Source organism: Balaenoptera acutorostrata, chromosome 7 (genome assembly GCF_949987535.1).
Source record: "Balaenoptera acutorostrata chromosome 7, mBalAcu1.1, whole genome shotgun sequence".
Lineage (NCBI taxonomy): Eukaryota > Metazoa > Chordata > Mammalia > Artiodactyla > Balaenopteridae > Balaenoptera > Balaenoptera acutorostrata.
The window spans coordinates 13,859,228-13,885,985 of record NC_080070.1 but is presented as its reverse complement, the minus strand read 5'-3'; the positions used below and the strand labels follow the sequence as shown (position 1 = coordinate 13,885,985).

General features: G+C 43.6%; 1 protein-coding gene across 3 annotated transcripts in view; it reads left to right on the top strand.

The window, feature by feature from the left end:
* The first annotated feature begins 5,192 nt into the window (after positions 1 to 5,192).
* TMEM178B (transmembrane protein 178B) overlaps positions 5,193 to 26,758 on the top strand; it is a 356,103-nt gene continuing 334,537 nt past the window's right edge. For all 3 annotated transcript variants that reach the window (XM_057549740.1, XM_007177032.2, XM_057549738.1), the window contains exon 1: positions 5,193 to 7,231. In XM_057549740.1, the coding sequence (XP_057405723.1) occupies positions 6,850 to 7,231 (382 nt within the window). In that variant the 5' untranslated portion in view covers positions 5,193 to 6,849. The remainder of the gene's footprint in view (positions 7,232 to 26,758) is intronic.

Genomic DNA, 26,758 nt, shown 5'->3' with positions numbered 1-26,758 from the left:
CATGAATATTTTCTTATGTCCCTTTCTTTTTTACATGAAAGGTAAAGTCATGGGTTAAATAGTGTCCCCCCCAAAAGGTATGTTGAAGTCCTTATCCTCATGCCCTCAAAATATGGTCTTATTTAGAAATAGTGTCATTGTAGATGTAGTTAGTTAAGATGAGGTTATGATGGAGTAGGCTAGGCTCTTAATCCAATGAGGCTAGTGTCCTTATAAGAAGAGAGAAATTTGGAGACAGAGGAAAGGATGATGTGAGAGAAGATGTTCATGTGCTGACACAAGCAGACTGGAGTGAAGCATCTATAAACTGGGAAATGTCAAGAATTGCCAGCAGACACTGGAGGTTAGAAGAGGCCAGGAATGATTGTCCCCTACAGGTTCCAGAGGGAGCATGGTCCCGCTAACAACTTGATTTTGGACTTCTAGCCTCTAGGCCTGTGTGATGATACATTTCTGATGTTTTAAGATACATAGTTTGTGATATTTTGTCATAGAAATGCTAGGAAACTAATATAGGTAGTATAATGAATATACTCTTTGCCTGTTGTACAAGTGCTCTGCAGGCTAAATACCTAGAAGCACATCCGTTGGGTCATAACAAACCTGTATTTTTCATCTTAACAGCTACTCCAAATTGTCCTCCAGTGTGACAGTGTCAGTTTACTCTCCTATCAGCCTTGCATGGGAACACGTTTCCTTATGCCCTGGCCAACACTTGACATTAACAGACATGTAATTTTTTTCCATCTGATGGGTAAAAAGCAGTATTTAAAAAAATTGTATTCCCTGATTACTAGTGAGATTGAGTTTTTTCCCATATGTTAATTTCCCGTTTGAATTTCTTCTTCTGTAAATTGTCTTTTTATCATCTTTGCCCGGTTTCCTGTTGTGTTATTTGTTTTATTCCTACTAGTTTGAAATACTTCTTTATGCAGGAGATGATCTTATTCATTTTAAACCATTCCCAGTATAGGAAGAGCTTTTAAATATCAAGAATGTTTGTTGGGTTTAATTGGTTGTCTTTTCAGCTTCTAGTGAGAGGATCAAATGATACTTATTTGACCTATTGATATGAGGCACCTGTAATTGTAAGAACTTTAAAAAGCAGAGCAGTTAAATATTTTATGGGCAAGAGGAATGATGCCAATGTGGGGCTTTTCAAAATATGTTTAGAGGGCTGCCTGGTTAGAACAGAGGGTGTGTCTAAGGGAATGTGATGGTCAGCTTTAGAAAATTGGCTGAAGCCTTTGTGGGGCTTTATGTGGGGTACAGAGTTTGAACTTTACTGTACAGGCAAAATGAAATCACTGCAGAATTTTGAGTAAAGGACTGTAGAATTTAAGAAGATTAATATGATGCTGTGGTGAAGGAAGAAGAAAATAAAAGCAAGGAGAGGACTTAGAAACCCAGGGGTGAGATGAAAATAGCCTTTTGCCATAATGACCCTAATAAGCAAAAAAAGGAGGAAGGTAGGTAAGCACACGAATATGACTCCGATGAGGAGAGATTTAGGAAGAAGGTCTTCATAAGGAAAGAAGTGTACCTATTCAAGCATAAGTACTAGCGTGTCACAAACTTCGGGGACTTTGTCAGGGGGCTAAAGTGGAAGATGACGTTTGGGTTTCAAATAATGTCCAAGTTGTGCAAAGTTAATTAGGAAAATAAAAATAAGAATATACAGAGGGCCTTTTCTCTGGGCAATGATGTAATATTGATGGACGGCTAAGAGAAAGCACACCTCATCAACCTTTATTTTGCTTCCAATTGACAATGTCAAGGAGAGTGATTTTCAGACTGAAGGTAGGGTGTAGGGTAGAACAACTATGATAACTGAAGGTAGTTCACAACGGGTGAAAAAATTATAGGAGAGCATCTATCTGCTCTGTGTGAACTGTACCCCAGGAAACTGAAAGAACTTTTAATGATATCTCTGAACCTCTGATGTTGGCCTTGGAGAAAGCCTGGAGAATGTGAACTTAAAAATAGATGTGTGTGTGTGCCTGTGTGTGTGTGTGTGCAAATAGAATTCCAAATTTCAAAAATGTAGATTTCACAAATTGCAAATCAATGATCTTAATGTCATTTCGGGCCAAGATCCTAGGATAGCATTCCAAAGGGATGACTTGTAGTCTCCTGGAAGAGGAGGTGAGGATCATTAGTTCTACATGGGTCATGCCATGACTGTTAGATCCAGGAGCACTATTGGATGCAAGAAGCACTAACAATCAGGGGGTATTAGAAACCCAGTAGGAGCAAGCACAAGGAGGAAATGAAGAAAGCATGTTTAGCTCGGAGGGAAGAAGGCTTAGAGAGAACACGATGGCTGATGTCAAATATGAGAAAGACCATTATATGGAAGAGGGATCAGGTATCTGTGGGCTTCTTGAAGGCCAATGGGTAGGATTCCAGGGACCTAGGATAAGACTTAGGATAAGGAAGACCTGTGTAACCACGTGCACCATCCAGTAGTGCTTTCCAAGACAGTGATTTTTCTTTTTCTTTTTTTAAAGATTTATTTATTATTTATTTATTTTTGGCGGTGTCGGGTCTTAGTTGCGGCACACGGGATCTTCTTTGAGGCATGCGGGATCTTTCGTTGCGGCACGTGGTCTTCTCTCTAGCTGTGGTGTGCGGGTTTTCTCTCTCTAGTTGTGGCGCGTAGGCTCCAGGGCATGTGGGCTCTGTAGTCTGCGGCACGCAGGCTCTCTAGCTGAGGCATGCGAGCTCAGTAGTTGTGGCGCGCGGGCTTAGTTGCCCCACAGCATGTGGGATCTTAGTTCCCTGACCAGACATGGAACCCGCATGCCCTGCATTGTAAGGCGGATTCTTTACCACTGGACCACCAGGTAAGTCCCCCAACACAGTGATTTTTCCATCACTGCAAGTGTGCTAGCAGAAGCCGGTCAGTCACTTTTTTGGGAAATGTTCTTGAAGAGATTCATGCGTTATTGTGTGGGTAACTCTAAAGTTCCTTCCAATTTTGAGCTTCTGTGATCCTAGGCCAGTGTAGGTGCGAATGGGAAGGATTAGGGTGGAAATACAGAGACTGTGAAGCCGTAACTAATGAGGAATTGGAAGAAGACAGAAGGAAGAAATGTAGATCACTCAACTGAGAAAAGAAAATCCTGTAGTCATATAGTCTAGAGGAAGAGTCCACCATCTTTTTAGCCCCAAAAACCAGGATCATCTCCAAACGGTTTAGGGCCGTCCAAGAACACTGCACTTTAAAGAAGGCCTCTAATCAGTGTCTTTCATAGGGTTTTGGGGATGGAGGACAAACATTTCAAAATACAACTTTAATGATGTTCCGAAAAGATGATGACATTGTGCATTTGGGTCCCTTCCCCCGCAGGACTGCTCAGGAAGACCATGAGGGAGGGGCAAGGCACATCATCGGAAGCAGGCCTAAGGCACAGGCCAGGAGAAAAAGTTACAAAGCAAGAGCAAGAAAGGAGTGGAATAATGGCAGAGAGAGGAAGGACACAGGCAAAATGAAAAAGTACATTTATTGCGAATAGCAGCTGCCTGGGCTTCCAGAGGTCTCAGGGGCACCTCTTTCAGCTGGTTCTCAGGCGCAGGAGAGTTGGGTACCAGGAGACTGAGGCTCTACTGCTGGCTGTGCCCCAGCTTCCCGAGTGACCTTGTAGATGTCATTTCGCCTTTCCGCCTCCTTCCTATTGTCAAAGGCAGGCATACTGCTAACCTAAAAGTGCTCTGGGCTTTACCGAAGAAAATAGCTCCAGAAATTGAAGACATTGCCTGCCTGTGTACGAAGTGTCTGCACTTGTTTCTGTTTTTTTCAGGGTTGAGGGAGGGAGAGCGGGTAAGAGGAGTGTAGAAAGAAAGTGAGAAGACATTGTGGCCGAAGTCGCTTAGCTCCGCCTTAGCTCCCGGGACCGGGATCTGGCAGAGGGGACATGCCTGCAGCCCGCGACCAGCCGGGCACCCGAGAACCGAGCGGACATCCTCGGTCTCTGCTGTCCCTTCAGCAAGTCCCATTGCAGCATCAGGGACGAAAAGCGAGGCACGCCCCTCCCCCACTAGATGGCACTGAAACGCCTCGTTCGCGATTTTCAAAATGCAGGAAGGAGGAAAAAAGACAAAAAGAATATGGTGGAGGTGCGCTCATTTTGGATCGCAGGCCCAGTTGTTCAAAGCAGGGTGCCGGACCCTCTCTTTCTCCCCAGGGCAGCTCTTTACCCGGCAGTGCAGGCCCTCGGCTTTGGAATGAGGGTGAAAATGAGGGGTGAGGCTTAGAGTGAGGAACCTAGGGTTTCGACCTGGGAGGGAGGCTCCCAGCCCTGCGGCGCCGTCTCACGTGAGCCGGGCGGATGAAGCTGGGCTCGCTCGGGGCCCACTCGCTCAAGGTCTGGGGTCTACCCGCGACACCTCTCAGAGCCCTCATCCAGACCCCACCCGGATAAGGACAAAGCCCGCACCGAGGTTTCGTTTAGCCCCACTTCCCCTCCTCAAAGCGCGAGCCCCTGGGCGTTTTCAAAATGTCTATTAAGCACCCCCCCCCCCCATGAAAATTCTGTTCCTCTTGTCTGGAAAAGATCAGTCAATTTTCTTTTTTCTTTTCCCTCTGAGGAGGGAAGTGGAGGCAAGTGGAGGTGGGTGTGAGTCGGGGTGTCTGGCGTTGGCGTGGGGCTGGACCGGGCCTGGCAGTGACAACCCCGCGGACACGCGCTCAGCCCTGGGTGGAAACGCCTGTAGCTAATAGGATAGCGCTTGTGGCTTTCTGGGGAAAACAAAGATCACACACAATCCAGGACATCAGCGACCGAAACCGGGGATGCAGGGAACTTCCTCAGCCCCTCTGAATGCCGACTCCGCAATAAGCAGTCTTTTCTTCGATTTAAGGGAATTTTCACTACTGAAAAGAGATAAACAGGAGATGGAGGCAACATCCCTAATTTAATACTAATGCGTGTAAACATGCTACATACCACATGTATGTATATGTGCATAAATATGGATGTGGTTGGGCACAAACCTCTCTAGACACCATTGACTTGCCTGGTCAAAGAATAAGGCTTAGACATTTTGCCTGGGAAATGGTGCACTTTATCTTTAAGAATGCTAGAAAAATAAGAGATGAGGCTCACGTTGCACGGATGACATCACTAGCTTTTGGCTGCGCGCTCCGTGTTCTCGTCTGTGGGTTTTAGCCAAGGCTGCAGCGCCCGGCGCCCGAGCGAGCACAGCAGCGGCTTCCTACAGCGCCCGCAACCGGGCGATGCGATTTCCCGAGCCTCCCGGGCGCAGCCTGGGCTCTCGCTCCCCGACACCGGCCGAGACCGCAAGGCCCCGGAGCCGCCGCGGCTAGAGGAGGAGGCCGGGAGGGGAAGCTGAGCGACCCAGCCTCCCTCCCCCACCCTCGCCCCATTCACCTCGGCGACCACCTCGCCGGGAGCCTGATCGTGGAAGGCCAAGGCTGGGATGCGATTCTCTGTACGCTGCCGAGTGAGCCGGCAGCTCATCTCCTGGGTGGGCTGCGAAGAAAATGCTGCAATCTGAGAGCGGCTGACCCCAGTTGGGCAGCGCAGACGGGGTGCTAGAGTTCCGGGGCTCAGGTGTAAGGAGAAGGGGGCGGATTGTGTTGAAGGGCCGGGGCAGTTGTTTTTCTGGGTACCAGCAGCTCCCGGGCAACACGTTCCCGGGGCTACCCGGGAGCCAGATGAAGTGAGGCGGAGGCGCCGCGGGAGAGGCGGGTCTGAAGGTGGCCGGGTGGACACTCCAGGAGGAAGACCGCACTGGGGAGGGCGGCATGACGCCCCGGGGACTGGCTGCTTGGCTGGCGGGGCGCAGCCGTCGCGCGACCTGTCCATGGTGTTGAAGGCGCCCTGCGCCGAGCTCCGCGAGCCCCGCGTGGTGCGCCCTGCCGGGTGCGCCCTCCTCGGCGCAGCCCGCCTCTCGCGCCCGCGAGCTGCCGCCCCGTCGCCGCAAACCCCCGGCCAAGGCTCGTCCGGTAACGCCGTCCGGGTGACCGCACCGTCGGCCCGAGGGGCCGCCTGAATGGCGAAGCAAGAGGCAGACGACCCGGGAGCTCGCGGGGAAAGGTCGGCCGAGACCGTGCGCCGACTGGGAGCCCGCCTCTGAGCGCAGCGCGCTGGCCAGAAGGAGCAAAGGACCTGCTGGTGACCAGAGGACAGAGATTTTTAAAAGACCCGACCCAGAGACGAAGAAAATTTCTTCTCTCGCAGACCGGAAGGGGGAGAGTGGCTGAGAGGGAGACCCAGGCGGGACGCAGGGCAGGCAGCCCTGGCATCTGGAGGTTTCCTTCGCTGGCCGGCCGCATCGCGGGTGTTTCAGTTCATCCTGTCGTCTAGCGGCTCCTCCTGATAGACACTCTCCTCCCCCAGCCCCCTCCCAAGAAGGCCAAGCGAGTGGGTCCCGTCGCCACCCTACACAAAGAAAGCCCAGGAGCCCAGCCGCAGCCGAGGGCATTCGGTGTTTGGTTTCCGGCCCGAGGGCAGCGTCGCCCGAAGCCCGGCTGAGTGCGGCCGCGGCCGGTTCGGAGCAGTCGCTTCCTGCCGAGCCGGGAGGGGGCGGGAGGCGGCCGTGTCTGGCTCGCCGCCGCCTGAGGCTGCACCTGCTCCGCAGGATGCGCAGAGGCTTGCCGGAGCCTCTCCGGATGAGAACTTTTTAGGCTGCCCGCCCGCGTTCCCGCAGTCCCTGGGCTGCGCACCGGCAGCCGGGGGCCGAGGGGGCGCCGCTGCGCGAGCCCCCCTCCCGCCCTCTCCCCCTCCTTGGCTCGGCAGCCCGCCCGCAGCTGTGTTCCGGGCGCGCGGAGGGAAGGCGAGGCTGCGGCGGGTCATGCCCACGGTGTAGCCGCGAAGCGGAGGCATGGCTGCCGGAAGGTTCCTGCTCTACACGGGCCTCTCGCTAGCGCTCTGCGCCCTGGGCATGCTGGCCGTGGCCGTCTGCTCAGACCACTGGTACGAGACGGACGCCAGGAAGCACAGGGACAGGTGCAAGGCCTTCAACACGCGCCGGGTCGACCCTGGCTTCATTTACAACAACAACAACAACTTGCCGCTCCGGGCCAGCCGCTCGCGCCTGGACCGCTGGGAGGGCACACTCCTCCGCGCCCGGAATCGCCGGCAGCTCTTCGCCATGAGCCCCGCCGACGAGTGCAGCCGGCAGTACAACTCCACCAACACGGGCCTCTGGAGGAAGTGCCACCGACAGGGCTTCGACCCGGAGATCGCGGCCCTGATTCGGAAAGGTAAGCGCTCGCCGCGACGCGTGGCGCTGCGGAGAGACCGGCGCCTCTGGGCCGGGCCGCCCTCTCCTTCCTTGCGCGGCCGCAGTCTCTCAGGCCTCCTAGTTCCAGGAGGTCAGGTTATCCAGGCTCGGCTGAGCCTTGCAGTGGCCAGATCTTGCCTCCGAGTATCTGGTAATGGAGGCTTACCTCTCTCTACCCGGCCTCTTGTCTTGCATTTTGTCTGATGGGATTCCAGTAGAATCTCATGGTCCAGGGTTTTTACACAGGGAAATGGCTTCAGTAGTCTCCGAAAAGGAAGGAATCTATAATGTTCTGCTTTTAGTAGAGGAAGCCCTTTAAGAGTGATTTGTCGGCGTAGACACACTCCTAGTTTTAATCTTTGTTTTAGATGTTGAACTGATTCATCAAGGGAAATTTGGGAAAACATCTCACAGAGAAGGCCTTATTCATGCCGGAAGCGTTTAAGTGCTGTGCTATACCGGGCATACTGCAGGCATTGGTCATATAAACATTAATAAATCACAGCCCCTGCCCTGTTGCACCCCAAAAGCCCGTTGACCTGTAGCATCATACCACAATTCTTGATTTCTCATTTTGAGAAAGTGGTTGACAAAAGTGTCTTATGCACATTGAATATGAGCAAGATCTAATAAGCACACAAAAAGTAGTTCTTCCAGCAGCACCAAAGTGGGTACTTCAGAGAAAAAAATACTATTTTCAGAAGATTTGTATAAAAAATACCCAAAGTATACCAAAACAGAAAACAAACTGCATTTGCTAATGATAAAAATTTATCTGATACTTTAATATGATCACATAAATTTTTAAAAGTCTGTTCATCTGATGCAGTTTGTAAATCTTGCATGATTTATGCTTTGGGGACCATCCTGTTCCGTTAGCCTGCTGAGATATTGTTTCGATGTATACTAATACTGCTCTGAAGAAGGGAATATGCATCCTGGAATATGCATTGATGGTAGCTGCACCCTAGAAGATGTGGTGCAATTTTATAAGTCTTGTTCCCCGCAACTCCCTTCATTTTCTTCATCTATTAAGTGGTGATACCAAAGTGAAAACAATGCTGTTATCTGCAAAGTCTTTGTGGCCAAGATACCAAGCAGTTTCTTAATGTCTCAATAATTATAATGCAAGGTTGCTGCTGTTTTTAAATCTTACATGTGAGAACTGATATTCTTTGACTTATAAAAATGTTGAAACGGATCAGAAAAAAATTGTTAATTTGAAAAAAAGTCAATTGTTTAAGAAAAACTAACAGTGGGTATGGATTTAGATTTAGGTGGGGTAGGTCCAGAAAGAGAATCCATCTTAATGTTTGTTTTACAGCTTCTGTAGAATGACGAGGATTTTAGCTGATTTAGTTAAGAATGTGTTACTATTACAAATATCACATCAGCTTCATGGTTAGACTCTTATTAGAGCAGGGTGTCCCGCTTGGAGCTCTACAACTTTGTCAAGCTGTACAGGATATTAGAGAATTGCAGAAGAGAACAACTTGGGTTTGGATTTAGAAGTGGGAAAACAAGAGGAAGCAGAATAGTTTTTGACAATGGGTGACTTTGTAGCAGTTTTCAGATTCTCAGATTCAGAAAATGTTGTTTTATCCGTCATTTTCTGCTTTCATTAAAGTTGGAATGGTAGGAAGTTAGCTGACATGTGAGGAAGAATTCATGTTAATAATGACTAACAAACACTGGTAGGACTTGCTGAAGGACATTCTTGAATTTCCTTTCTTGAACATCTCCTGGAACAAGCCTGGTATCCTTCTGTCTGGTACTGGTTAACCCTACTTAGAAAAAGGGGGATGGAATTCATGGCTTCTGGTGGTTCCATTGAGAGCTTTGATTCCATGTTGCTCTGCTTGGCGATCCGACTAGAAAGGTTGACTTGGTCTGTGCACCAGAGGGATTGGTTACCATAGTGACATGTTCTTCCGGTGAAGCTGGAAACACAGTGACAGGGAAAGGGGTAGGGGAAGGATGTACAACATTTTGACTTTGTATCGACTGATTTTTAATTGAAGCAACAGAAAATGGACCAGCAGGGGGATTGAATACACTGATACCTAGAGTTGGGAGGGCACCATATTTCTCTTGAACTAATGCAAATGCTGTTCCCCATCACCCAAAATACAACAATCACTGTCAGCTGCAAGCACTTGCTTACCATGGCTGTTTCTGTCCATTTGACATTCTTGTTAGTTATTATTGAGATAGATGGCATGCCAGCCTTACAAATCCTGAGAGACTTAAGGTCACTATCTTCATTTTTAATCTCAAAACATAATCTTTGAAAGCCAGATCTGCTTTTTCTAAGTAGTGATGGACACATTTTGGAAATAAGTGCATGTTATATTAGGAGAATTCACAAGCAATTCCAATGGCACATAGAATGTAACCTCTAGACTTAATGTTCCTCCTAGAAGTACAGATTTTAGAAGGAAGTTAAAAAATAAATTGATATCCCTATATTTACTTTTAGGACACCTTAGGGAAAGATATTTCTCTCATGGTATTCATTAGCAGGCTCAAAAGCTATCTTAGGCCTTTGTCTTTTTTGGAAACATCTTCGATTAAAATTCTGGAGATATGTGTTGGGCAGGCGGAAAGGGAAATCAGAGAAAAGACTGCTTAAAATCTGTCAATATTATGGGAAAACTAGAGATTTATCTAAATGATCATATAGCCCTAAAGAACTCAATCATTTGTTAAATCAATGTTCATTACATTAGAAAGTGCTGTTTTTGCATTTTACAATAAAACCACATAATTAATAAGAAAACAAAAGTCAAATCCATATCTGATTTGAAGATAAAGTCCTTTGGATTCATGTTCTTTCTGGAATCCGTTTCTTGCCCTGCTGACATGACTGTACCCACAAAAAGGCATTTCTGATCACTGTGTATTTATTTGTTTGTCTTATTGAACCATAAGTTCCTGGAGGGCAGGAAAGATAATCTTTTGTAAAATACATCCACTAGATGCTTGGTACTTGGGAAATATACAAGTTAGGTTCACAGAAACTTATCCATCAAGAGCTTATTCTAATTGTAGGAACACTGTGTGGGAATCCAAATAAAGGCTTAGTCAGAAAATTGTGATAGAAAATGAACCAGTGTAGCTCTCAGGGCAGGTTAATATTGCAACAGAGGCTACATAATTTAACAAGGAGGATTTCTTGAGCAAAAGCTTTGCTAAGGAATAAAGGTAACACAGTAGAGTTTTGGATAACGCATGTCATTGAAAAAACACATATCACCCACAATCATTATTTTTCACATTAGATAAGATTTTAATTATTTCCTTCTCGAGGGTAGGATTTGGGTAGAGGATGTAGCAAGGATCAGTCACTCTTGAATTCCCATCTGTGTCCATACTCATGTCCTCTTGTCTTCCTGCTTTTCAACCTCATCTGTGTCTCCCTAGTAAGTCACTGCACTGGGGACAGATCAATGGCAGGATCAGCTTCTGAAATACAAGAGACTTCCAGACCCTTAGGAGGACCAGCTACAGGCAGGATTTTGTTCCAGGGAACATGTATATTCTTCGGTTAGTACTGAAATCTGATATTGATATGGCGTGAAATCAGCAGACCTTCAACTGAGACTCTAAGAACTTTTTTATTATTTGAAAATAAGCCTTATAATAGAATTTGACCTAAATGGTTTTCATAATCATGGAGTGATGGTCAATGTTCTGAAGTATATTTTAATGGAACATTGCACGTATTCACAAATTAATAATGTTACTCAGCAAATATTTACTGCACATGTATTATGGGATGGGCACATATCACTAGAACGAAGAGAGAATAAGACCTGGTCCTTAGAATTCCCATAGTCTGTTAGTGTCACATAGAATAAGTGACAAGTACAAGATAATGAGAGCAACAGAAACAGATGCAGAGAAACAGAGGAGGTGATGCTGGATTGTGTCGGCAGTGAGATGAAGTCAGGCGGGAAGGAGTTAGGGAGAGTTGCCCTGAGGAAATGAAATCTGAACAAGATTTTCATGAAGTTTGGAGGTGGATGGGGAGGAAGGGCATTTCAGGCAAAGAGGCCAGCATATGCACAGCCATGGAGGTGTGAACCAGCAGTTTGGCCATGTGAGTGTTGATTTCTGGGGCGAGGGAGAGGAGCAGACTAACAGCTGGAGAGCAGGCGAGGGCCAAGTCAAGGAGCTTGTGATCTCAGATTCCCTGTAGCAGTGCGGCCCATAGGATGGCCTCTAGCCACACGCGGCTACTTAACTTAAAATAACCAAAATTAAATAAAATTTAAAAATCACTTCTTTCGTCACATTGGTCACATTACAGATGCTCAGTAACTGTATGTATCTAGTAGCCATCATTTCAGACAGTGCAGATTAGAGAACGTTTCCATCACCACAGAAAGTTCTGTGGGACAGGGCGACATGGAACCTATAGCCTCTAAGAGCAAGCACATACTTTATTTCAGATGAGGATAATTGAACATGGTAACTTGGGCTTAAATTTAAGAGTATTATTCTACACCTGAAGAAACTTTGCTACTTGAATGTTTCGCAGAAGGCTTTAGTTCACGGTCAGTTGTGCTAAATCTATATTTTATTAATTTTCCATGTTTTTCTTTTTAAATAAATTTAACTAATTAATTAATTTATTTATTTATTTTTGGCCGTGTTGCATCTTCGTTGCTGCGCGCGGGCTTTTCTCTAGTTGCGGCTAGTGAGGGCCACTCCTCGCTGCGGTGCGCGGGCCTCTCAATACGGTGGCCTCTCCCGTTGTGGAGCGCGGGCTCAATAGCTGTGGCTCATGGGCTCCAGGCGCGCGGGCTTCAGTAGTTGTGGCGCACGGGTCTAGTTGCTCCGTGGCATGTGGGATCTTCCCGGACCAGGGCTGGAACCCGCGTCCCCTGCATTGGCAGGCAGATTCTTAACAACCGCGCCACCAGCGAAGCCCCTAATTTTCCATGTTTGACTCACAGAATTCTCTTCTCTCCTTTCCCTCTCCTGACTCCATTAAAGTAACTTGCAAAGTTGACTGGGTGGGAAGATTAATAGTAATCAGACTTGCTGTCAGGTACTCTGCTAAGAGTTTTACATATATTAGCTAATTTATTCTTCAAAATACTGCTCTGAAGTGGGTATTATTATTATTTATCTCTATTCTACAGTTGAGGAAACTGAGACACACAAAGCTCCATTAACTTGCCACATCTCATCATAAGGAAATGAAGTCGTCAGGATTTGAATTCTGGCTCCTGGTTTGGAGACTCACCCACTCCACTCTACTGTCACCATAGAGTCTGTCGGGGCAGGGGTGGGTGGAGAAGAGGCTGGTATACTGATTCCCCAAACTAAAAAAGAAATAGGGTCCCTTTGCTGTACACCTGAAACTAACACAACTTTGTAAATCAACTATAACTTTGTAAATCAACTTCAATAAGAAATAAATTAAACTTGCTATTTCAAAGATATAACAAAATAGGAAGTAATTTTAGAATCCACAAAGGTGAGACCTGCTGGAGGACTCCAGCTTAGCACTGAGAGGAAGGTCATTTCAAAGCAAAGCATCTCACCTTGCCTTGAGACCCGCCGACAGAAGCTTGTCCACCGTTTGTTCTGTGATTTTGAGTATTTTTCTTTTTTTTTGAGTGTTCATTTTGTTCACTGTGGTAGGTGCTGAGGTTATAGACATGAAGGACATACACATTCATTCCACAAATATTTACTGACGGCCTAGAGGCTGGGTATTGTGGAGAAGCTTACATTCCATGGGGGGAGAGACAAACAATAAATAAATACAGATGGAATAAAAATAATATCTAATGAACTAATCAATATATAATATAATGTGCAGTAGTGAATGCTATGAAGTGTCTTTGCCCTTGGGAAGCACGAAGGGGAAGGTGGACAAGTAAGCCAAAAATTAAATAGTTGTATTAGTTTTGGTTTCATAATATCCAGAGGCTTCACCTGCTCCCAGGCAGACACACACAAAACCCACGGTCTCTGTGTAAGGTGTGCATCCCCGTGCATGTGTGTTATATGTGTGTTGGAGGAGAACAAAGAGTCATCATGTGGTTCTTGTCCTGAGGGAGCTTACGCTCCAGCGCACGGTTTCCCAAGTTCATTGTCACGTGTGGGTGGATCAGGCTCTTCTGCAGGAGGTCGCGTCCGTATCCACTGGATCAGGAATCAGCTGGTCAGGGAACTCAAGGGTGAGCTCATCTTATTGAACGAACAAAGTCAAGGGCCTTATTTCTGTTGCAGAAGGTGAGTTTATTTATTCTTTTACTGTAGGGTCGGTAAGGATCAATTAGAGGATCGATTCTGTATATTCCACTTTGGATTGTCAGTTAAAAAAAATTTCTCCTTCTTTGCTATTTGTAGGTGATCCTAGGCCTTCAGGCAGAATCCTAAACACACTCTGGGTTAGTTTGACCCTTCACACACACATACACACACACACACAGACACACACACACACGCACGCACGCACGCAGGTATACATCTAGACATTAGACAGTAGAGCCACAAATGTTCATTCAGATGCAGATACTTTTATAACTACTTACCCCAAAAAATACACACAGAGAGAAGGGAGTGCATGACTTGGTAGATGAGTGGACACAACATTTATTCTAACATCTTGATTGGATGTCTGCTGTTTTTGAGAGAATGCATACATTCTTTTAAAGGACTTTGTTTCCTCATGTGTAAAAGAGTGGGTTTGGATTGTAAAAACATCAAACCCTTTCACATTTGATGAGAAAGTTAAATTTATGTGATAGAGAGTAAGTAAAGGGTGAATGGTTGAGAGAAGGTGAAAGAGAGGGATGGGAAAGCAGGGGGAGGAAAGGGAGAGAAAGAGAGCAAATTTAGAGACAGAGACAGAGATGCTTCTGAAGGGATCATGGCAGGCTTCTAGTTTGTAAAAGGAAGAGGTGGAAAACAAAGCAGCTAATTTCATACTAATGTAGGACCTTGTAATAAGAATTCACCATTTCTCTTCCTAATGATTTGAAATGCCATATTGCAGATTGGGGTTAAAAATCTAAAAACTTAATGGAGGAAGGTGGTGTTGGTAGCACAACAGTGTGGATATACTTAATGCCGTGGAGCCATACTCTTAAAAATGCTTAAAATGATAAAGTTTATGTTATGTATGTTTTAACACAATTAAAATAAATAAGTTAATTAAAAGAATTTAAAAACTTAATAGAGAAAGGAACTGGATTCCTGGTATGTAGAATGCTTCAAAACTGAGGATCTTCATTTATTCAACACATTTTTTTAGCACCTACTGTGTGCCAGGCACTAGCTCAGGTATGTTTGGGACACAGAAGTTAATAAAACAGACATAATCCCTGTTCTCATAGGGCTTACCTTGAAACACCTTCAAGGATTGTATCTTTTTTCTAAACAAAACTTTTCAAGAGCACTAGTATGTAAAACAAGTAAAAGTAATGAATACATTCCTCAGGTCATTTAAAAACCATTGTATGGTAAAGAATGCTTCACTGTGTTTATTCTAAAAATGTCTATTTAGTGCCAACTATTTCAGGCACATTACTTGGGGTAGAGGATCCTGAGTGAAATACATAGCTCCTGTTCTCAGAGAGACAAAAAAAGGTAGTATACAAGAAGACTAACAAATACAAACCCCAAGTTTGGTTTTTTTTTTTTTTAAATATTTTAATTTTATTGGAGTATAGTTGATTTAAAATGTTGTGTTAGTTTCAGGTGTACAGCAAAGTGATTCAGTTATACATAAACATATACTCATTCTTTTTTAGATTCTTTTCTCATATAGGTTATCACAGAATATTGAGTAGAGTTCCCTGTGCTATACAATACATCCCCATTGGTCATCTATCCTATGTAATAGTAGTGTGCATAAGTTTGTCTCAAGCTCCTGATTTGTCCCTCCCCCACCACCTTTCCCCTTTGGTAACCATAAGTTTGTTTTCGATATTGATAAGTCTGCTTCTGTTTTGTAAATAAGTTCATTTGTATCTTTTTTTTAAAAAATTAGATTACACATATGAGTGATACCCTATGATATTTGTCATTCTCTGTCTGACTTACTTCATTTAGTATGATAATCTCTAAGTCCATCCACGTTTCTACAAATGACCCAATTTCATTTCTTTTTATGGCTGAGTAATAGTCCATTGTATATATGTACCACAACTTCTTTATCCATTCCTCTGTTGATGGACATTTAGGTTGCTTCCATGTCTTGGCAATTGTAGATAGTGCTGCAATGAACATTGGGGTGCATGTATCCTTTTGAATTATGGTTTTCTCAGGGTATATGCCCAGTAGTGGGATTGCTGGGTCGTATGGTAATTCTATTTTTAGTTTTTTAAGGAACCTCCATACTGTTCTCCATAATGGCTGTACCAATTTACATTCCCACCAACAGTGTAGGAGGGTTCCCTTTTCTCCACACCCTCTCCAGCATTTACTGTCTGTAGACTTTTTGATGATGGCCATTCTGACCAGTGTGAGGTGATACCTCATTGTAGTTTTGATTTGAATTTCTCTGATAATTAGTGGTATTGAGCATCTTTTCATGTGCTTTTTGGCCATCTGTATGTCTTCTTTGGAGAGCTGTATATTTAGATCTTCTGCCCATGTTTTGATTGGCTTGTTTGTTTTTTTGACATAGAGCTGCATAAGCTGTTTGTTTATTTTGGAGATCCAAGTTTGGTTCTTTGAGAGATTTATGTGTTGGGGGCCTGAGTGATTCTTGAGTTTTGGAGTTAGAGGAAGCTTTGCAGAAAAGGGGACATCTAGTCCTAACATGTACTTAGAGAGGTTAACTGTGGGTTGATAAGGTGAAGTCTTCGCCTCATTTAAAAATGATTAATTAATAATGACAAGGTAATAACTTGTCCAGTCTGCTTTCCACCCACCTTTGTCCCCCAGACTCCTAGTCCTTCTCCCAAGAGGCAGCTGTTGCTACCAGATTTTAAGAAATCATATCAGAGATATTCTGTTCAGCAATATTTAAAAATACCAGCAAGTATAAATATGTCAGGCAATGAACAGGGGATTTAAGGATGAAAAAAGTTTATTTTTTTTGTAAATCTGTATACACAGAGATGATGTTTAAAGGCCCATTCCAGGAGTCACTAGGAATCTTCTACAGGTGATGTTTATTTTGAGTGGAGGCTGCTGTTGGCATTCAAAGAAGTTTTGACAGATTTGCTGCTTTTATGGGAGAGTGCAGTATCTGAATTATTTCAATTGATTTTTTTTTTTTTTGGTGTCCAAGTAGTTTGCCAAGAAAAGGCAGTTTACTTTATATTAGGTCATCTTCATAAATTTATATCATTTCCTGCGTTTGAAAATGCCCTGCTGTTCTATATCCTGAAGCTCACTCTGTTGGACACTTTATTTGCTCTAGAGCAATCTCTCATTCAGTTTTGCCCTCAATTTCTTTTCATCTTTATAATAGCAATTCTATTTAGGCAGACACAACTCTTATTCCCCAAGGCTCTGTAGTATTTTGCACACCTGGATGGGATAGGGTGATTTTTACCTTGAAGAAGCTCTGCGCTCATATGCTGCTGTATGTTAACTAATACAACATCGGATACTATCCTGTGAGGCTGAAGGACACACGTGCCTTGTCGCCTGGCACTTCTACCCCTGGCTGTATACTCATGAGTCCATGGAACACATCCAAGACTCTCCATGGCATCACTGTCTTATAATAATAAAATAACTAAGTAAACAAAAAGGAAAAACTTGTATTCATTAATAGGAGAATGGATAATAGGTATGGTATGTTCATACAGTGGAAACTACCACTGTGTATTTAAAATAGATATACTAGATCTACATATTTCCAAATGGATAAACATAAAATTTGAGTGAAAAGAGCAAGGTGCAGAATGAAATGAAGAGTATGATGCTATTTATATGAAGCTCAAAAACAGATCAAATAACATTAGATATTGTTTATTTGCCTTGTGTTTATAAAAATATGCATGTGACTGATAAACACAAAATGAAGGATGATGTTTATCTTTCTCAGGGCAAGAAAAGAAATGGAATTGGGGCAGTGCTTTTCATCTGTGATATTTTATTTCTTGAAAAACAAAAAAGATCTGAAGTAACTGGGGCACACACATTCATGCACACTGAAGCTATTTGGAAAGTTGTTGCTGTTCTGACAAAAAAAGGTTAACATTTTATTCAGACTGTACTATTCAGTGTTCAGGAGGCAGGTTCTTTAAAGAAAATTCTTGGAAAACTTTGCTTTGAGGCAATCTGTGACTGACTTTTGTAAGTAGTAGCAAAGAGGAGAATCAGGTAACCTTTAACCAACAGTTTTCACCGAAAGTAGCTCCCGGGGAAGGGTTTAGAAAGGATAAAATCATGTTTTCCTCCCTTCTGATGTGATGTAAGAAGAGGAAATCAGGGCTTTAAAATGACTTATTTGTGAGATAGAGACTAGTGTGCATGTCACTCCCTGCTTTGTAGATTTCCTGCAGCTTGTGGAGAAAAACCAAGAGTTCTAAGGGCCAGAAAGTTAAACCAAAGCCACCCCTCCAATGAACTTGATCAGACATTGAACGTTAATAGCTAAGGCACGGAGACAGAGAGAGTGGGACAAACCAGAGACTGAGCACGAACACCTGGAAAGGCGTGTGAACCCTAAGGGAGGAACTCAGCATAAACTAGGAAAGGAAAAGCTAAGGATTGCTAAGAAGGAATCAGAATTGTAGTCTTAAAATTGTGAGGATGACTTCAACCAGGAGCCCGTCTGTTATGGTAATGGTATGTTCCCACACCATACAAGTTCCAGCTGGAACAGGAAAGTCCCATCGGAATTACAGCAAGGGTTCCATTTTCACCTGATAATGCTTTTAAAACACCAAAGATGGGCCTGAAGTTACTAGGGATCACGAAAGTCCTAGGGGGTTTCAGGGATGTTGAAGGTGAATAACTGCCACGATCATGTTTTAGTAACCACAGGGCTAAAGAGATGCCCATGTGTAGCTCTGGGCAGGCCTGCATCTCCAGGTCCCAGGTGGATGAGCTGCCTTATTCATTATGCTCTGCTGGGATGCTCTTCCTGCCCATCCTTAAATGAATGACTTTGGGAAGGGCTGGCTTCTGTGTTTCCAGCCTCTCCCTCTCTCTCCCTCCTCCCGGAATGGGTTAACACAAGCGAAACAGAAGATCATCTTGCTTGGCCCTTTTTCTTTTCAGGTGTGGCCTCTCCTCCTTGGCTGGGTTTCTTGTCTTCTTCACCTTCACCTTCAGTGCACTTTGAGGCCCCTGCCAATGGGTTTCCTCCCCGACCCCCAAGCTGGGACTGCTCCTTCTCTTTGAAAACTTCACCTCCCCTGGCTTTGAGGGCACCGTTCTCTCTTGGTCTGCTTCTGTCTTGGTTCTTACCCCCTCTCAGTCACTGGCTCTTCTTTCTCAGCCTGTGTGAGTGTTCTCCAGGGTACCACTTTTTCTTCTCACCCTTTACCCTCTCCTTGAGCCATCTCACTCATGCCCAGGGCCAATTTCAGCCCTTGATGTTCACAACCTGTTGCACTGGGAATCTCTCACTCAGACCTTCCACCCAAACATCTCGCCTGTTGGATATCTCCACTTGGAGGTTCCATGGGTCCAAAAGAACCTATTTTCTCTTTTTCCCCCAGAGTCATTCCTCTTTCATTTTCCTCCATCTGGGGGAATGATATCACTTCCTCTCTCCTTGCCCAAACCAGAAACTTGAGAGTCATCCTTAGGGATCTCTTCATTCTTGCCCTCGTCATCCAAGCAGTGAACAAGTCACTTTTCCTCCTGATACATTCATGCTCATCTCCCCATGCTATTCGGGTATCGCTGCTGCGGTGAGGTCCTCCTCACCTGTATTCTTGTAGCATTCTCTATTTGGTTTCCCTGTTCTCTAATCTCATCGCCCGTAAATGCTTTCTATATAGAGTGATTTTTTTAACAATGTAAATCTAATCATGTTATCGCTTTGCTCAAAACCCTTCAGTGGCTCCTCACAGCCTATCAGTCACAATAAGGTCCATAATCTTCACCTTGGCACATAAGGCTTCACAGGTCTGGCAACATTCTCCCCTCCCCACCCCCCCAGTCTGCCCGTCTCATCCTTTTGTCTACTTCTCTCCATACCAGCATGCTCTCTTCCAGCCCTGATGAAGGACTCCTGGGTCCCCAAGCAGGCTAAGCTGTTTGATGCCTTGGGAGCCTTTGTTTATGAAGCTTCTTCCCTCTCCTGAAAGTCCCTGTCCCTGCTTACGGCCACCCCCAAGTCAGCCTAGCCAACACCTTCTTATCCTTTAGGCATCAGCCTTCAGCCCCTCCTCCTCGTCTTGCTTGGGGTTCTGTCGCCTCCATCTCCCAGGGAGAATTGCCTTCTTCCTCCTTAGCCCTCTGTCACACACTAGACATCTTTCCCCTCCTAGCACCAGTGACATTTTGCTTCCCCATATGTTTCCCTCCTTTTAAAGACTATTTTTGACCTGTTTATTATTCATTTTTTATCTGCAGTGTTTTGCATAATGCATGGGCCATGATAGGTATTTAATACATAGTTGTTGAATGAATGAAGGTTTATTTCAGTTAATGCAGTCGACCTGGAAATCTCATTTAGCAAAGAGCCATAATTTCATTGGACTAGGGAAACTCACTGTTAAAAGGAGACCTGCTGTGAGTTGTTCTGTAATGCATACGATAAACTTCAGTTTATTTTCTTTGTTAAGGTTTGTATTTGCTTAAAGTGTCCATATCTCTGATTCACAAGAGGAGAATTTCAAGTGGGGATTGTTCCATTTTTCCTGGACTAGACCTCTTCATTATGATCTTGCCCACTTTCTCTTCTCGGCATGCTTTCTTTAGGCTGGTCCTCCCACCCATAGTGTATTGGATAAAGAGAAGGCTAGCTCCATTTCTTGTCCCCATCATGGATATTAGAATTGCCAAGTTTACCTCTGGGTCTGGCATATGTGACCATTCCCTCAAGTTTCTCAGTGTTTATCACCAGTGTCTTCAGGCTGTCTCAATGAAGCCTCCCTCTCAACTGTTTATTTAGGGCAGCTTTCTCAAATCTCTTCTAATAGAGATTTTGGTCAGATAATGGCCAGAAGACAGAGGATGTGCTTTTGTGACTGCCTCCCTTCTGGTTCATACCTCAGTTCGCTTTACATAACTTCCAGCTGGGGTGGGTCAGCGATGCCGGGAAAACACGGCCAGTATCTATTTCCAGGCTCTGATGCATCTGGCCCCATTGTGGCTGGTGAGCAACATTGCTCACAGGAAACATCCATCCCCTACAGAGGATCTGGGGACAGAAAGACATCATAACCAACCCATACACCTTGGCTTATGAAGACCACCGAGTCCCAGTTCAACAATGGATGAGAGATGTTCACTCTCAGGGTGTCACTGGGAAGTGGATTCTCTTCCAGAATGACAGTGACTGTTGTTCAGGCTGATAATCTCATGGGGAAGGTTTTAAGGACCTCTGCTTTAGCCATGTGATTTACTAAGGGCAGAGCCATTGCTGTCATTCGGATTAGTAGAGTAATTCTTTTGTTTTCAGCAGATAAATGTACACTCAGCTACATTGCTTGGCTCTCTAAACTAGGTTGAGTAAATGACTCATATCAAGGAAACATCTTCTATGACCACTGTATCTCCTGGATTTACATTAGTTAAGTCTGTGCTGGGTTTAAGCTAGAAAAATGATTTCCAGCACCTTCTGCCTAAGTTGCATAAAGTGCTGTAGACCAAAATTTAGATTGTACGTTCAGTAGTAACCATTGGGTAGGCATCCCAACTAAACACTAAACTTGTGTTTTGAAGAGCTGGGTTAATTGTAAAAAATAATTCTAAAAATTGTTAGTGATCTCTGCAGTAATGTGAGTCTTATAAAATGGAGGGTAGCCCTTACCCTAGAAAACTGTTTCTTTGTCATATATGCTTGTTTTAAAACCTGTAGGAACCCAGAGGCTTATTTCAAATTGGAAGGTGGCATTTCATCTTTCTGGGTCAGCAGAATTGTTAACATTTCAGAAAAGGACTTTTGTGCTCCTGTGCCAGCAGCACGCCTGTATCAGCTTTTATTACACATACCCGTAGTGGTGTGGTGGCTGGCTGGGGGCTTGTAGATCAATAAGCTGCTAAAAGGGGAGATGCATCAGAGACCATAATGGCTTCTTCACAGAAGATAGATCGTCTCCAGGTAGTGAAGTGCATTTAGGAACAACAACAGTGATATCCCTGTACTGAGATCCTTATTATTTAGAAGAGAGAAATGGACTCTCTCAAGGTGATGAGTCCTATGATAAAGACTTTAACATGCTAAACATATACTCCAGGGGATTTTCTTTTTTAAAAAAAAAGAAAATAATAATTAATTAATTTTTGGCTCCGTTGGGTCTTCGTTGCTGCGTGCGGGCTTTCTCTAGTTGCGGCGAGCGGGGGCTACTCTTTGTTGCAGTGCGTGGGCTTCTCATTGCAGTGGCTTCTCTGGTTGCAGAGCACGGGCTCTGGTGTGTGGGCTTCATAGTTGTGGCTCGCGGGCTCTAGAGCGCAGGCTCAGTAGTTGTGGCGCACGGGCTTAGTTATTCCGAGGCATGTGGGATCTTCCCAGACCAGGGCTCGAACTCATGTCCCCTGTGTTGGCAGGCGGATACTTAACCACTGTGCCACCAGGGAAGTCCAGAGGGGATCTTCTGTTCCAAACAAATTCAGTTTGTTTTAATAGAAGAATTCCCAGATGGAGAAATACAGAATTAATTCTCTTGGCCTCAAACACGACTTGATTGTAGTTGTTCTGCAACTTTGTTGTCCTATTAATTTAAAAAAGTCTTCTTATAATTTGAACACTGATTTTTAAGAGACTCGGGTGGGCTTGGATACAGCATCAGTGAGGAGTTGGGAAAAGTAGTGACCCTAAACACAAAGTGATACGGCTGGGGTTTGAGGGTGGTGGAAACTTACAGAAGATGGCACAGAGCTCCTTGGCTAAGGTTCTTGACTTGAAGGCTGTGGACACATGGAGTCAAGGTTATATCTGAGCTGAGTGTACTTATGTACAGGAGAGTTCCTAGGAATATGGTGTCAGAGAGGATGGTGACTTTTTCCGGGGGGGTGCTGATAATTTCTACTCTGTGGTTCTCCTTCATGATGCAGGAATAAATTACATAAATTATATATTCATTTATTGAACACATATTTGGTGAATACTTTCATGTCAGGATTTGTACTAGGAGCTTAGGGTATAGTAGTACACTAAATAGGCAAAACCCCCTGCCCACATCGAGTTTATATTCCAGTGAGACAATAAAAAGATTAATAAGTAAAATATGTAATATATTAGACAGTGTTTAGTGCTAGGGAGAAAAAACAAAGCATGGAAAGGGAAAGGACATGTGAGGAGGCAGGGTTGGAATTATAGATGGAGTGGCCAGGGAGGACCTCACTGAGAAGGTGACTTTGAGTAAAGACCTGATGGGCATGCAGAAACTAGCTATGGGGAGATCTGGGGGAAGAGGATTTCAGACAGAGGGAGTAGCAAGGACACTGGCCTTGATGTGGGAGAACAGCTAGCATGTTGGAGAAATAACAAGGATGGAAGAATGGCTGGGTGGGAGGAAGAAATGAAGGGGGGATTGTAGTAGGATATGATGTCAGCAAAGTAGAGAGCCACCTCCCACAGGGTTTGAAGGCCATAGGAAGGAGTGAGATGGGAAGCCATCATAGGGTTCTGAGAAGAGGAGTGACATGATTAGACTAGACGTGGTTTAAAAGGATCACTTAGGTTGCTAAGTTAATAATTAGATGCAGTGGGACACATATGGAAGCAGGGAGACTAACCCACATAAGTAGTGGATGGAACTAGAGGGGGAGAAGAGATTGGGTTCTGGATATATTTTGAATGAAAAATTATCAGGATTTTGGCTGATGGATCAGACACAGGGTGGGTGAGAAAAAGAAAAGTCAAAGATGACATCAAGGTTTTTAGCCTGAGGACCTGGTAGCATGGAGTTGCCATTAAACATGATGGCCAGGACTGCAGGAAGATCTTGATTTGGGAATCCACACTTTTGGACATGATAACATTTGAGATACCTTTTAAATGCTCAAGTGGAAATGTCTATAGCTAGTTGGATATGTTGGCCTGGGTTCAGGGGAGAAGTCTCACTTGGGATGTAAATTTAGGAGTCATCAGCTTATCATATTTTTAAAGTCATGAGACTGAATGAGATCACCTAGAGAGTGGATGTAAATAGAGAAAAGAGGAGGTCTAAGGATTGAATCCTGGGGCACACGGGCTTTATAGACCTCAGGGAGTTGAGGAAGAATCAGCAAAAGAGACCGAGAAAGAGAAGCTAGTGTAGTGAGGGAAAAATTAGCAGTGTGGTGTCCTGGAAGCCAAGTAAATGAAGTAGTTTAAGGAGGAAGAGGAAGTGATTAACGGTGTGCAAGGCTGCCTGTGGGTCTAGTAAGATGAGGCTGAGACTTGAACTTTGGATTTTACAACATGGAAGTTATTGATTCCAGTGGTAGATTCAAGAGTGAATGGGAGGAGGGGAGGAATTGGAGGCACTGAGTTTAGACAACTTTTAAAAGGGTTTTCCATGTAAAAGTGAGGAGAGAAGTGGTAGCTGGACTGAGAAATTTAGATTAAGAGAGACTTAAGAACTTTTTTTTTTAATTAGAGAAATATTAGTGTAACTGTAGGCTGATGGGAATGACACAGTAGACAGGGACAAAACTGATGGTACAGGGAAAAAAGAAGGAAGAAATGCTGGAGAGGGTTGAGGCAGAAAGGAAGACAGAGAAAAGAGTGAAAGGAAAGGGATGTAGCCCACGTAGCCCAGGAAGAAACACATGTTTTAAGTGAGTAAGTAAAAATCTGAGATTTTCATTTATTTATTTATTTATTTAGTACTTTTTAATTGAAGTATAGTTTAATTTATAATGTTGTGTTAGTTTCAGGTGTATAGCAAAGTGATTCAGTTATCCATATGTGTGAGTGTGTGTGTGTGTGTGTGTGTGTGTGTGTATATATATATATATATATATATATATATATATGTGTATATCTACATGCTTTTTAAAATTCCTTTCCATTATAGTTTGTTACAAGATATTGAATGTAGTTCCCTGTGCTATACAGTAAATCCTTGTTGTTTATCTACTGTATATATGGCAGTGTGCCTCTGTTAATCTCATACTCCTAATTTATCCTTCTCCCTGCCTTTCCCCTTTGGTAACCATAAGTTTGTTTTCTATGTCTGTGAGTCTGTTTCTGTTTTGTAAATAAGCTCATTTGTACTATATTTTAGATTCCACATGTAAGTGATATCATGTAGTATTCATCTTTCCCTGTCTGGCTTACTTCACTTAGTATGATAATCTCTAGGTCCACCCATGTTGCTGCAAATGACATTATTTCATTCTCTTTTATAGATGAGTAATATTCCATTGTGTATATATACCACATCTTCTTTATTCATCTGTTGATGGACACTTAGGTTGCTTCCATGTCTTGGCCGTTGAAAATAGTGCTGCTGTGAACATTGGGGTGCATGTATCTCTTTGAATTAGAGGTTTTGTCTTTTCTGGATATATGACTAGGAGTGGGATTGTTGGATCATATGGTAACTCTATTTTTATTTTTTTAAGGGAACCTCCAGACTGTTTTCCATAGTAGCTGCACCAATTTACATTCCTACCAACAGTGTAGGAGGGTTTGCTTTTCTCCTCACCCTCTCTAGCATTTATTATTTGTAGACTTTTTGCTGATGGCCATTCTGACTTGTGAGGTAATACCTCCACTGTAGTTTTGATTTGCATTTCTCTAATAATTAGCACTGTTGAGCATCTTTTCATGTGCCTATTGGCCAACTGTATGTCTTCTTTGGAGAAAGAAGGTCTATTTAGATCTTCTGCCCATTTTTTGGATTGGGTTGTTTGTTTTTTGTTATTGAGTTGTATGAGTTGTTTGTTTATTTTGGAAATCAAGCCCTTGTCGGTTGCATCATTTGCAAATATTTTCTCCCAGTCTGTAGGCTTTTAGTTTCGTTTATGGTTTCCTTTGCTGTGCAAAAGCTTATAAGTTTGATTAGGTCCCATTTGTTTATTTTTGGTTTTATTTCTTTTGTTTATTTTATTTTATTTGTTTATTTTATTTTTTGTTTATTTTAGGTTTATTTCTTTTGCCTTGGGAGAGTGACCTAAGAAAACATTGGTATGGTTTATGTCAGAGAATGTTCTCCCTATGTTCTCTTCTAGGAGATTTATGGTATCATGTCTTACGTTTAAGTCTTTAAGCCATTTTGAGTTTATTTTTGTGTATGGTGTGAGGGAGTGTTCTAACTTCATTGATTTACATGTGGCTGCGAGACTATCTTTCTGGGTGCAAGTTATCTATCATCTTGCTCACACGACAAGCTTGTGGGATAATTTGAGCCAAGAGCTTTAAGCTTCTTAGAAGAGAGTTTCTACAGCATGTCAGCATCTTACTGTCATTGAGCATTTAATGGGAGTTTCTCTGAAGAAAGCAGAATTGGAGAATGAACTACATTCTGGTTATGCATGTTGCTTTTGCTTTCTGCTTTATAAAAAGGAAATGGTCAGGGTAGCCTAATTGTTCTAGGCAGTTGTAGGCTGGTGATTGGTGGGACACCGTGAGACATTTTGCCCTTAGGTGTTAGTTGAAATGTGATGTGTTGTGTCTCGAAGTATGGTGCTCCGAAAATTTTAAAAAGGCTTCATTTTTAAAAGCTAGGACAGCCCATATTCAAACCTCTCCTATTAGCTGCTGTAGTGATCTTTTAACCAACAACTTCTGCACTATTTTCATTTAAGGCATCACTCTAATTAGGATGCTTTGACTCTGATGACATTCATTTTTGAGATAAAGCTGCTTTATTTTCAGGCTGAATAGACACACTCTTGCCTTGTCATCCTAAAAATGACGCACTGTGTCTGCATTTCAGAGCCACTGGTTAAATGAGTGAAGACCTATGGTGGTGTGGAATTAGTCTTCTTTGTCTATTATACTGTAAGTTTCTCTGGAAAACAAAGCCCAAGAATTTCTGGTAAACTCTCAGCAACAAATATTTTCTACGATTAGTGTAGGAACTAAAGTCACAAAATCTCCCTTTCTTGGGGAAAAAAGAGTCTGGATATCGTGCAAAAATTATGAGTCGAATTTATAGGCAATCACTTATCTGCATGTTTTTTGAGAAGGTGTGGATGTCATTAGCCTCTTTGATTTCTTCTTTGGAGATTGTAAAGACTCAAAAATCTAAGAAAAACTGTGTAAGTTCTAGCGACAAAGAGTAACAGGTGCAAGTTAGGGGAGCAGGTGGTGTATAATTTCACCTTTGCCTCCAACTCAGAAAAAGGGAGGAAATTAGGTCCCAATTTGGAAACCATGTGAGAAATTTCATTCATTGCCACCTAAAATTGCATGTAACTTTTGATTTTTTCTTTACCCTCCTGGCTTGTGGCTGGGAGTACATTTGGT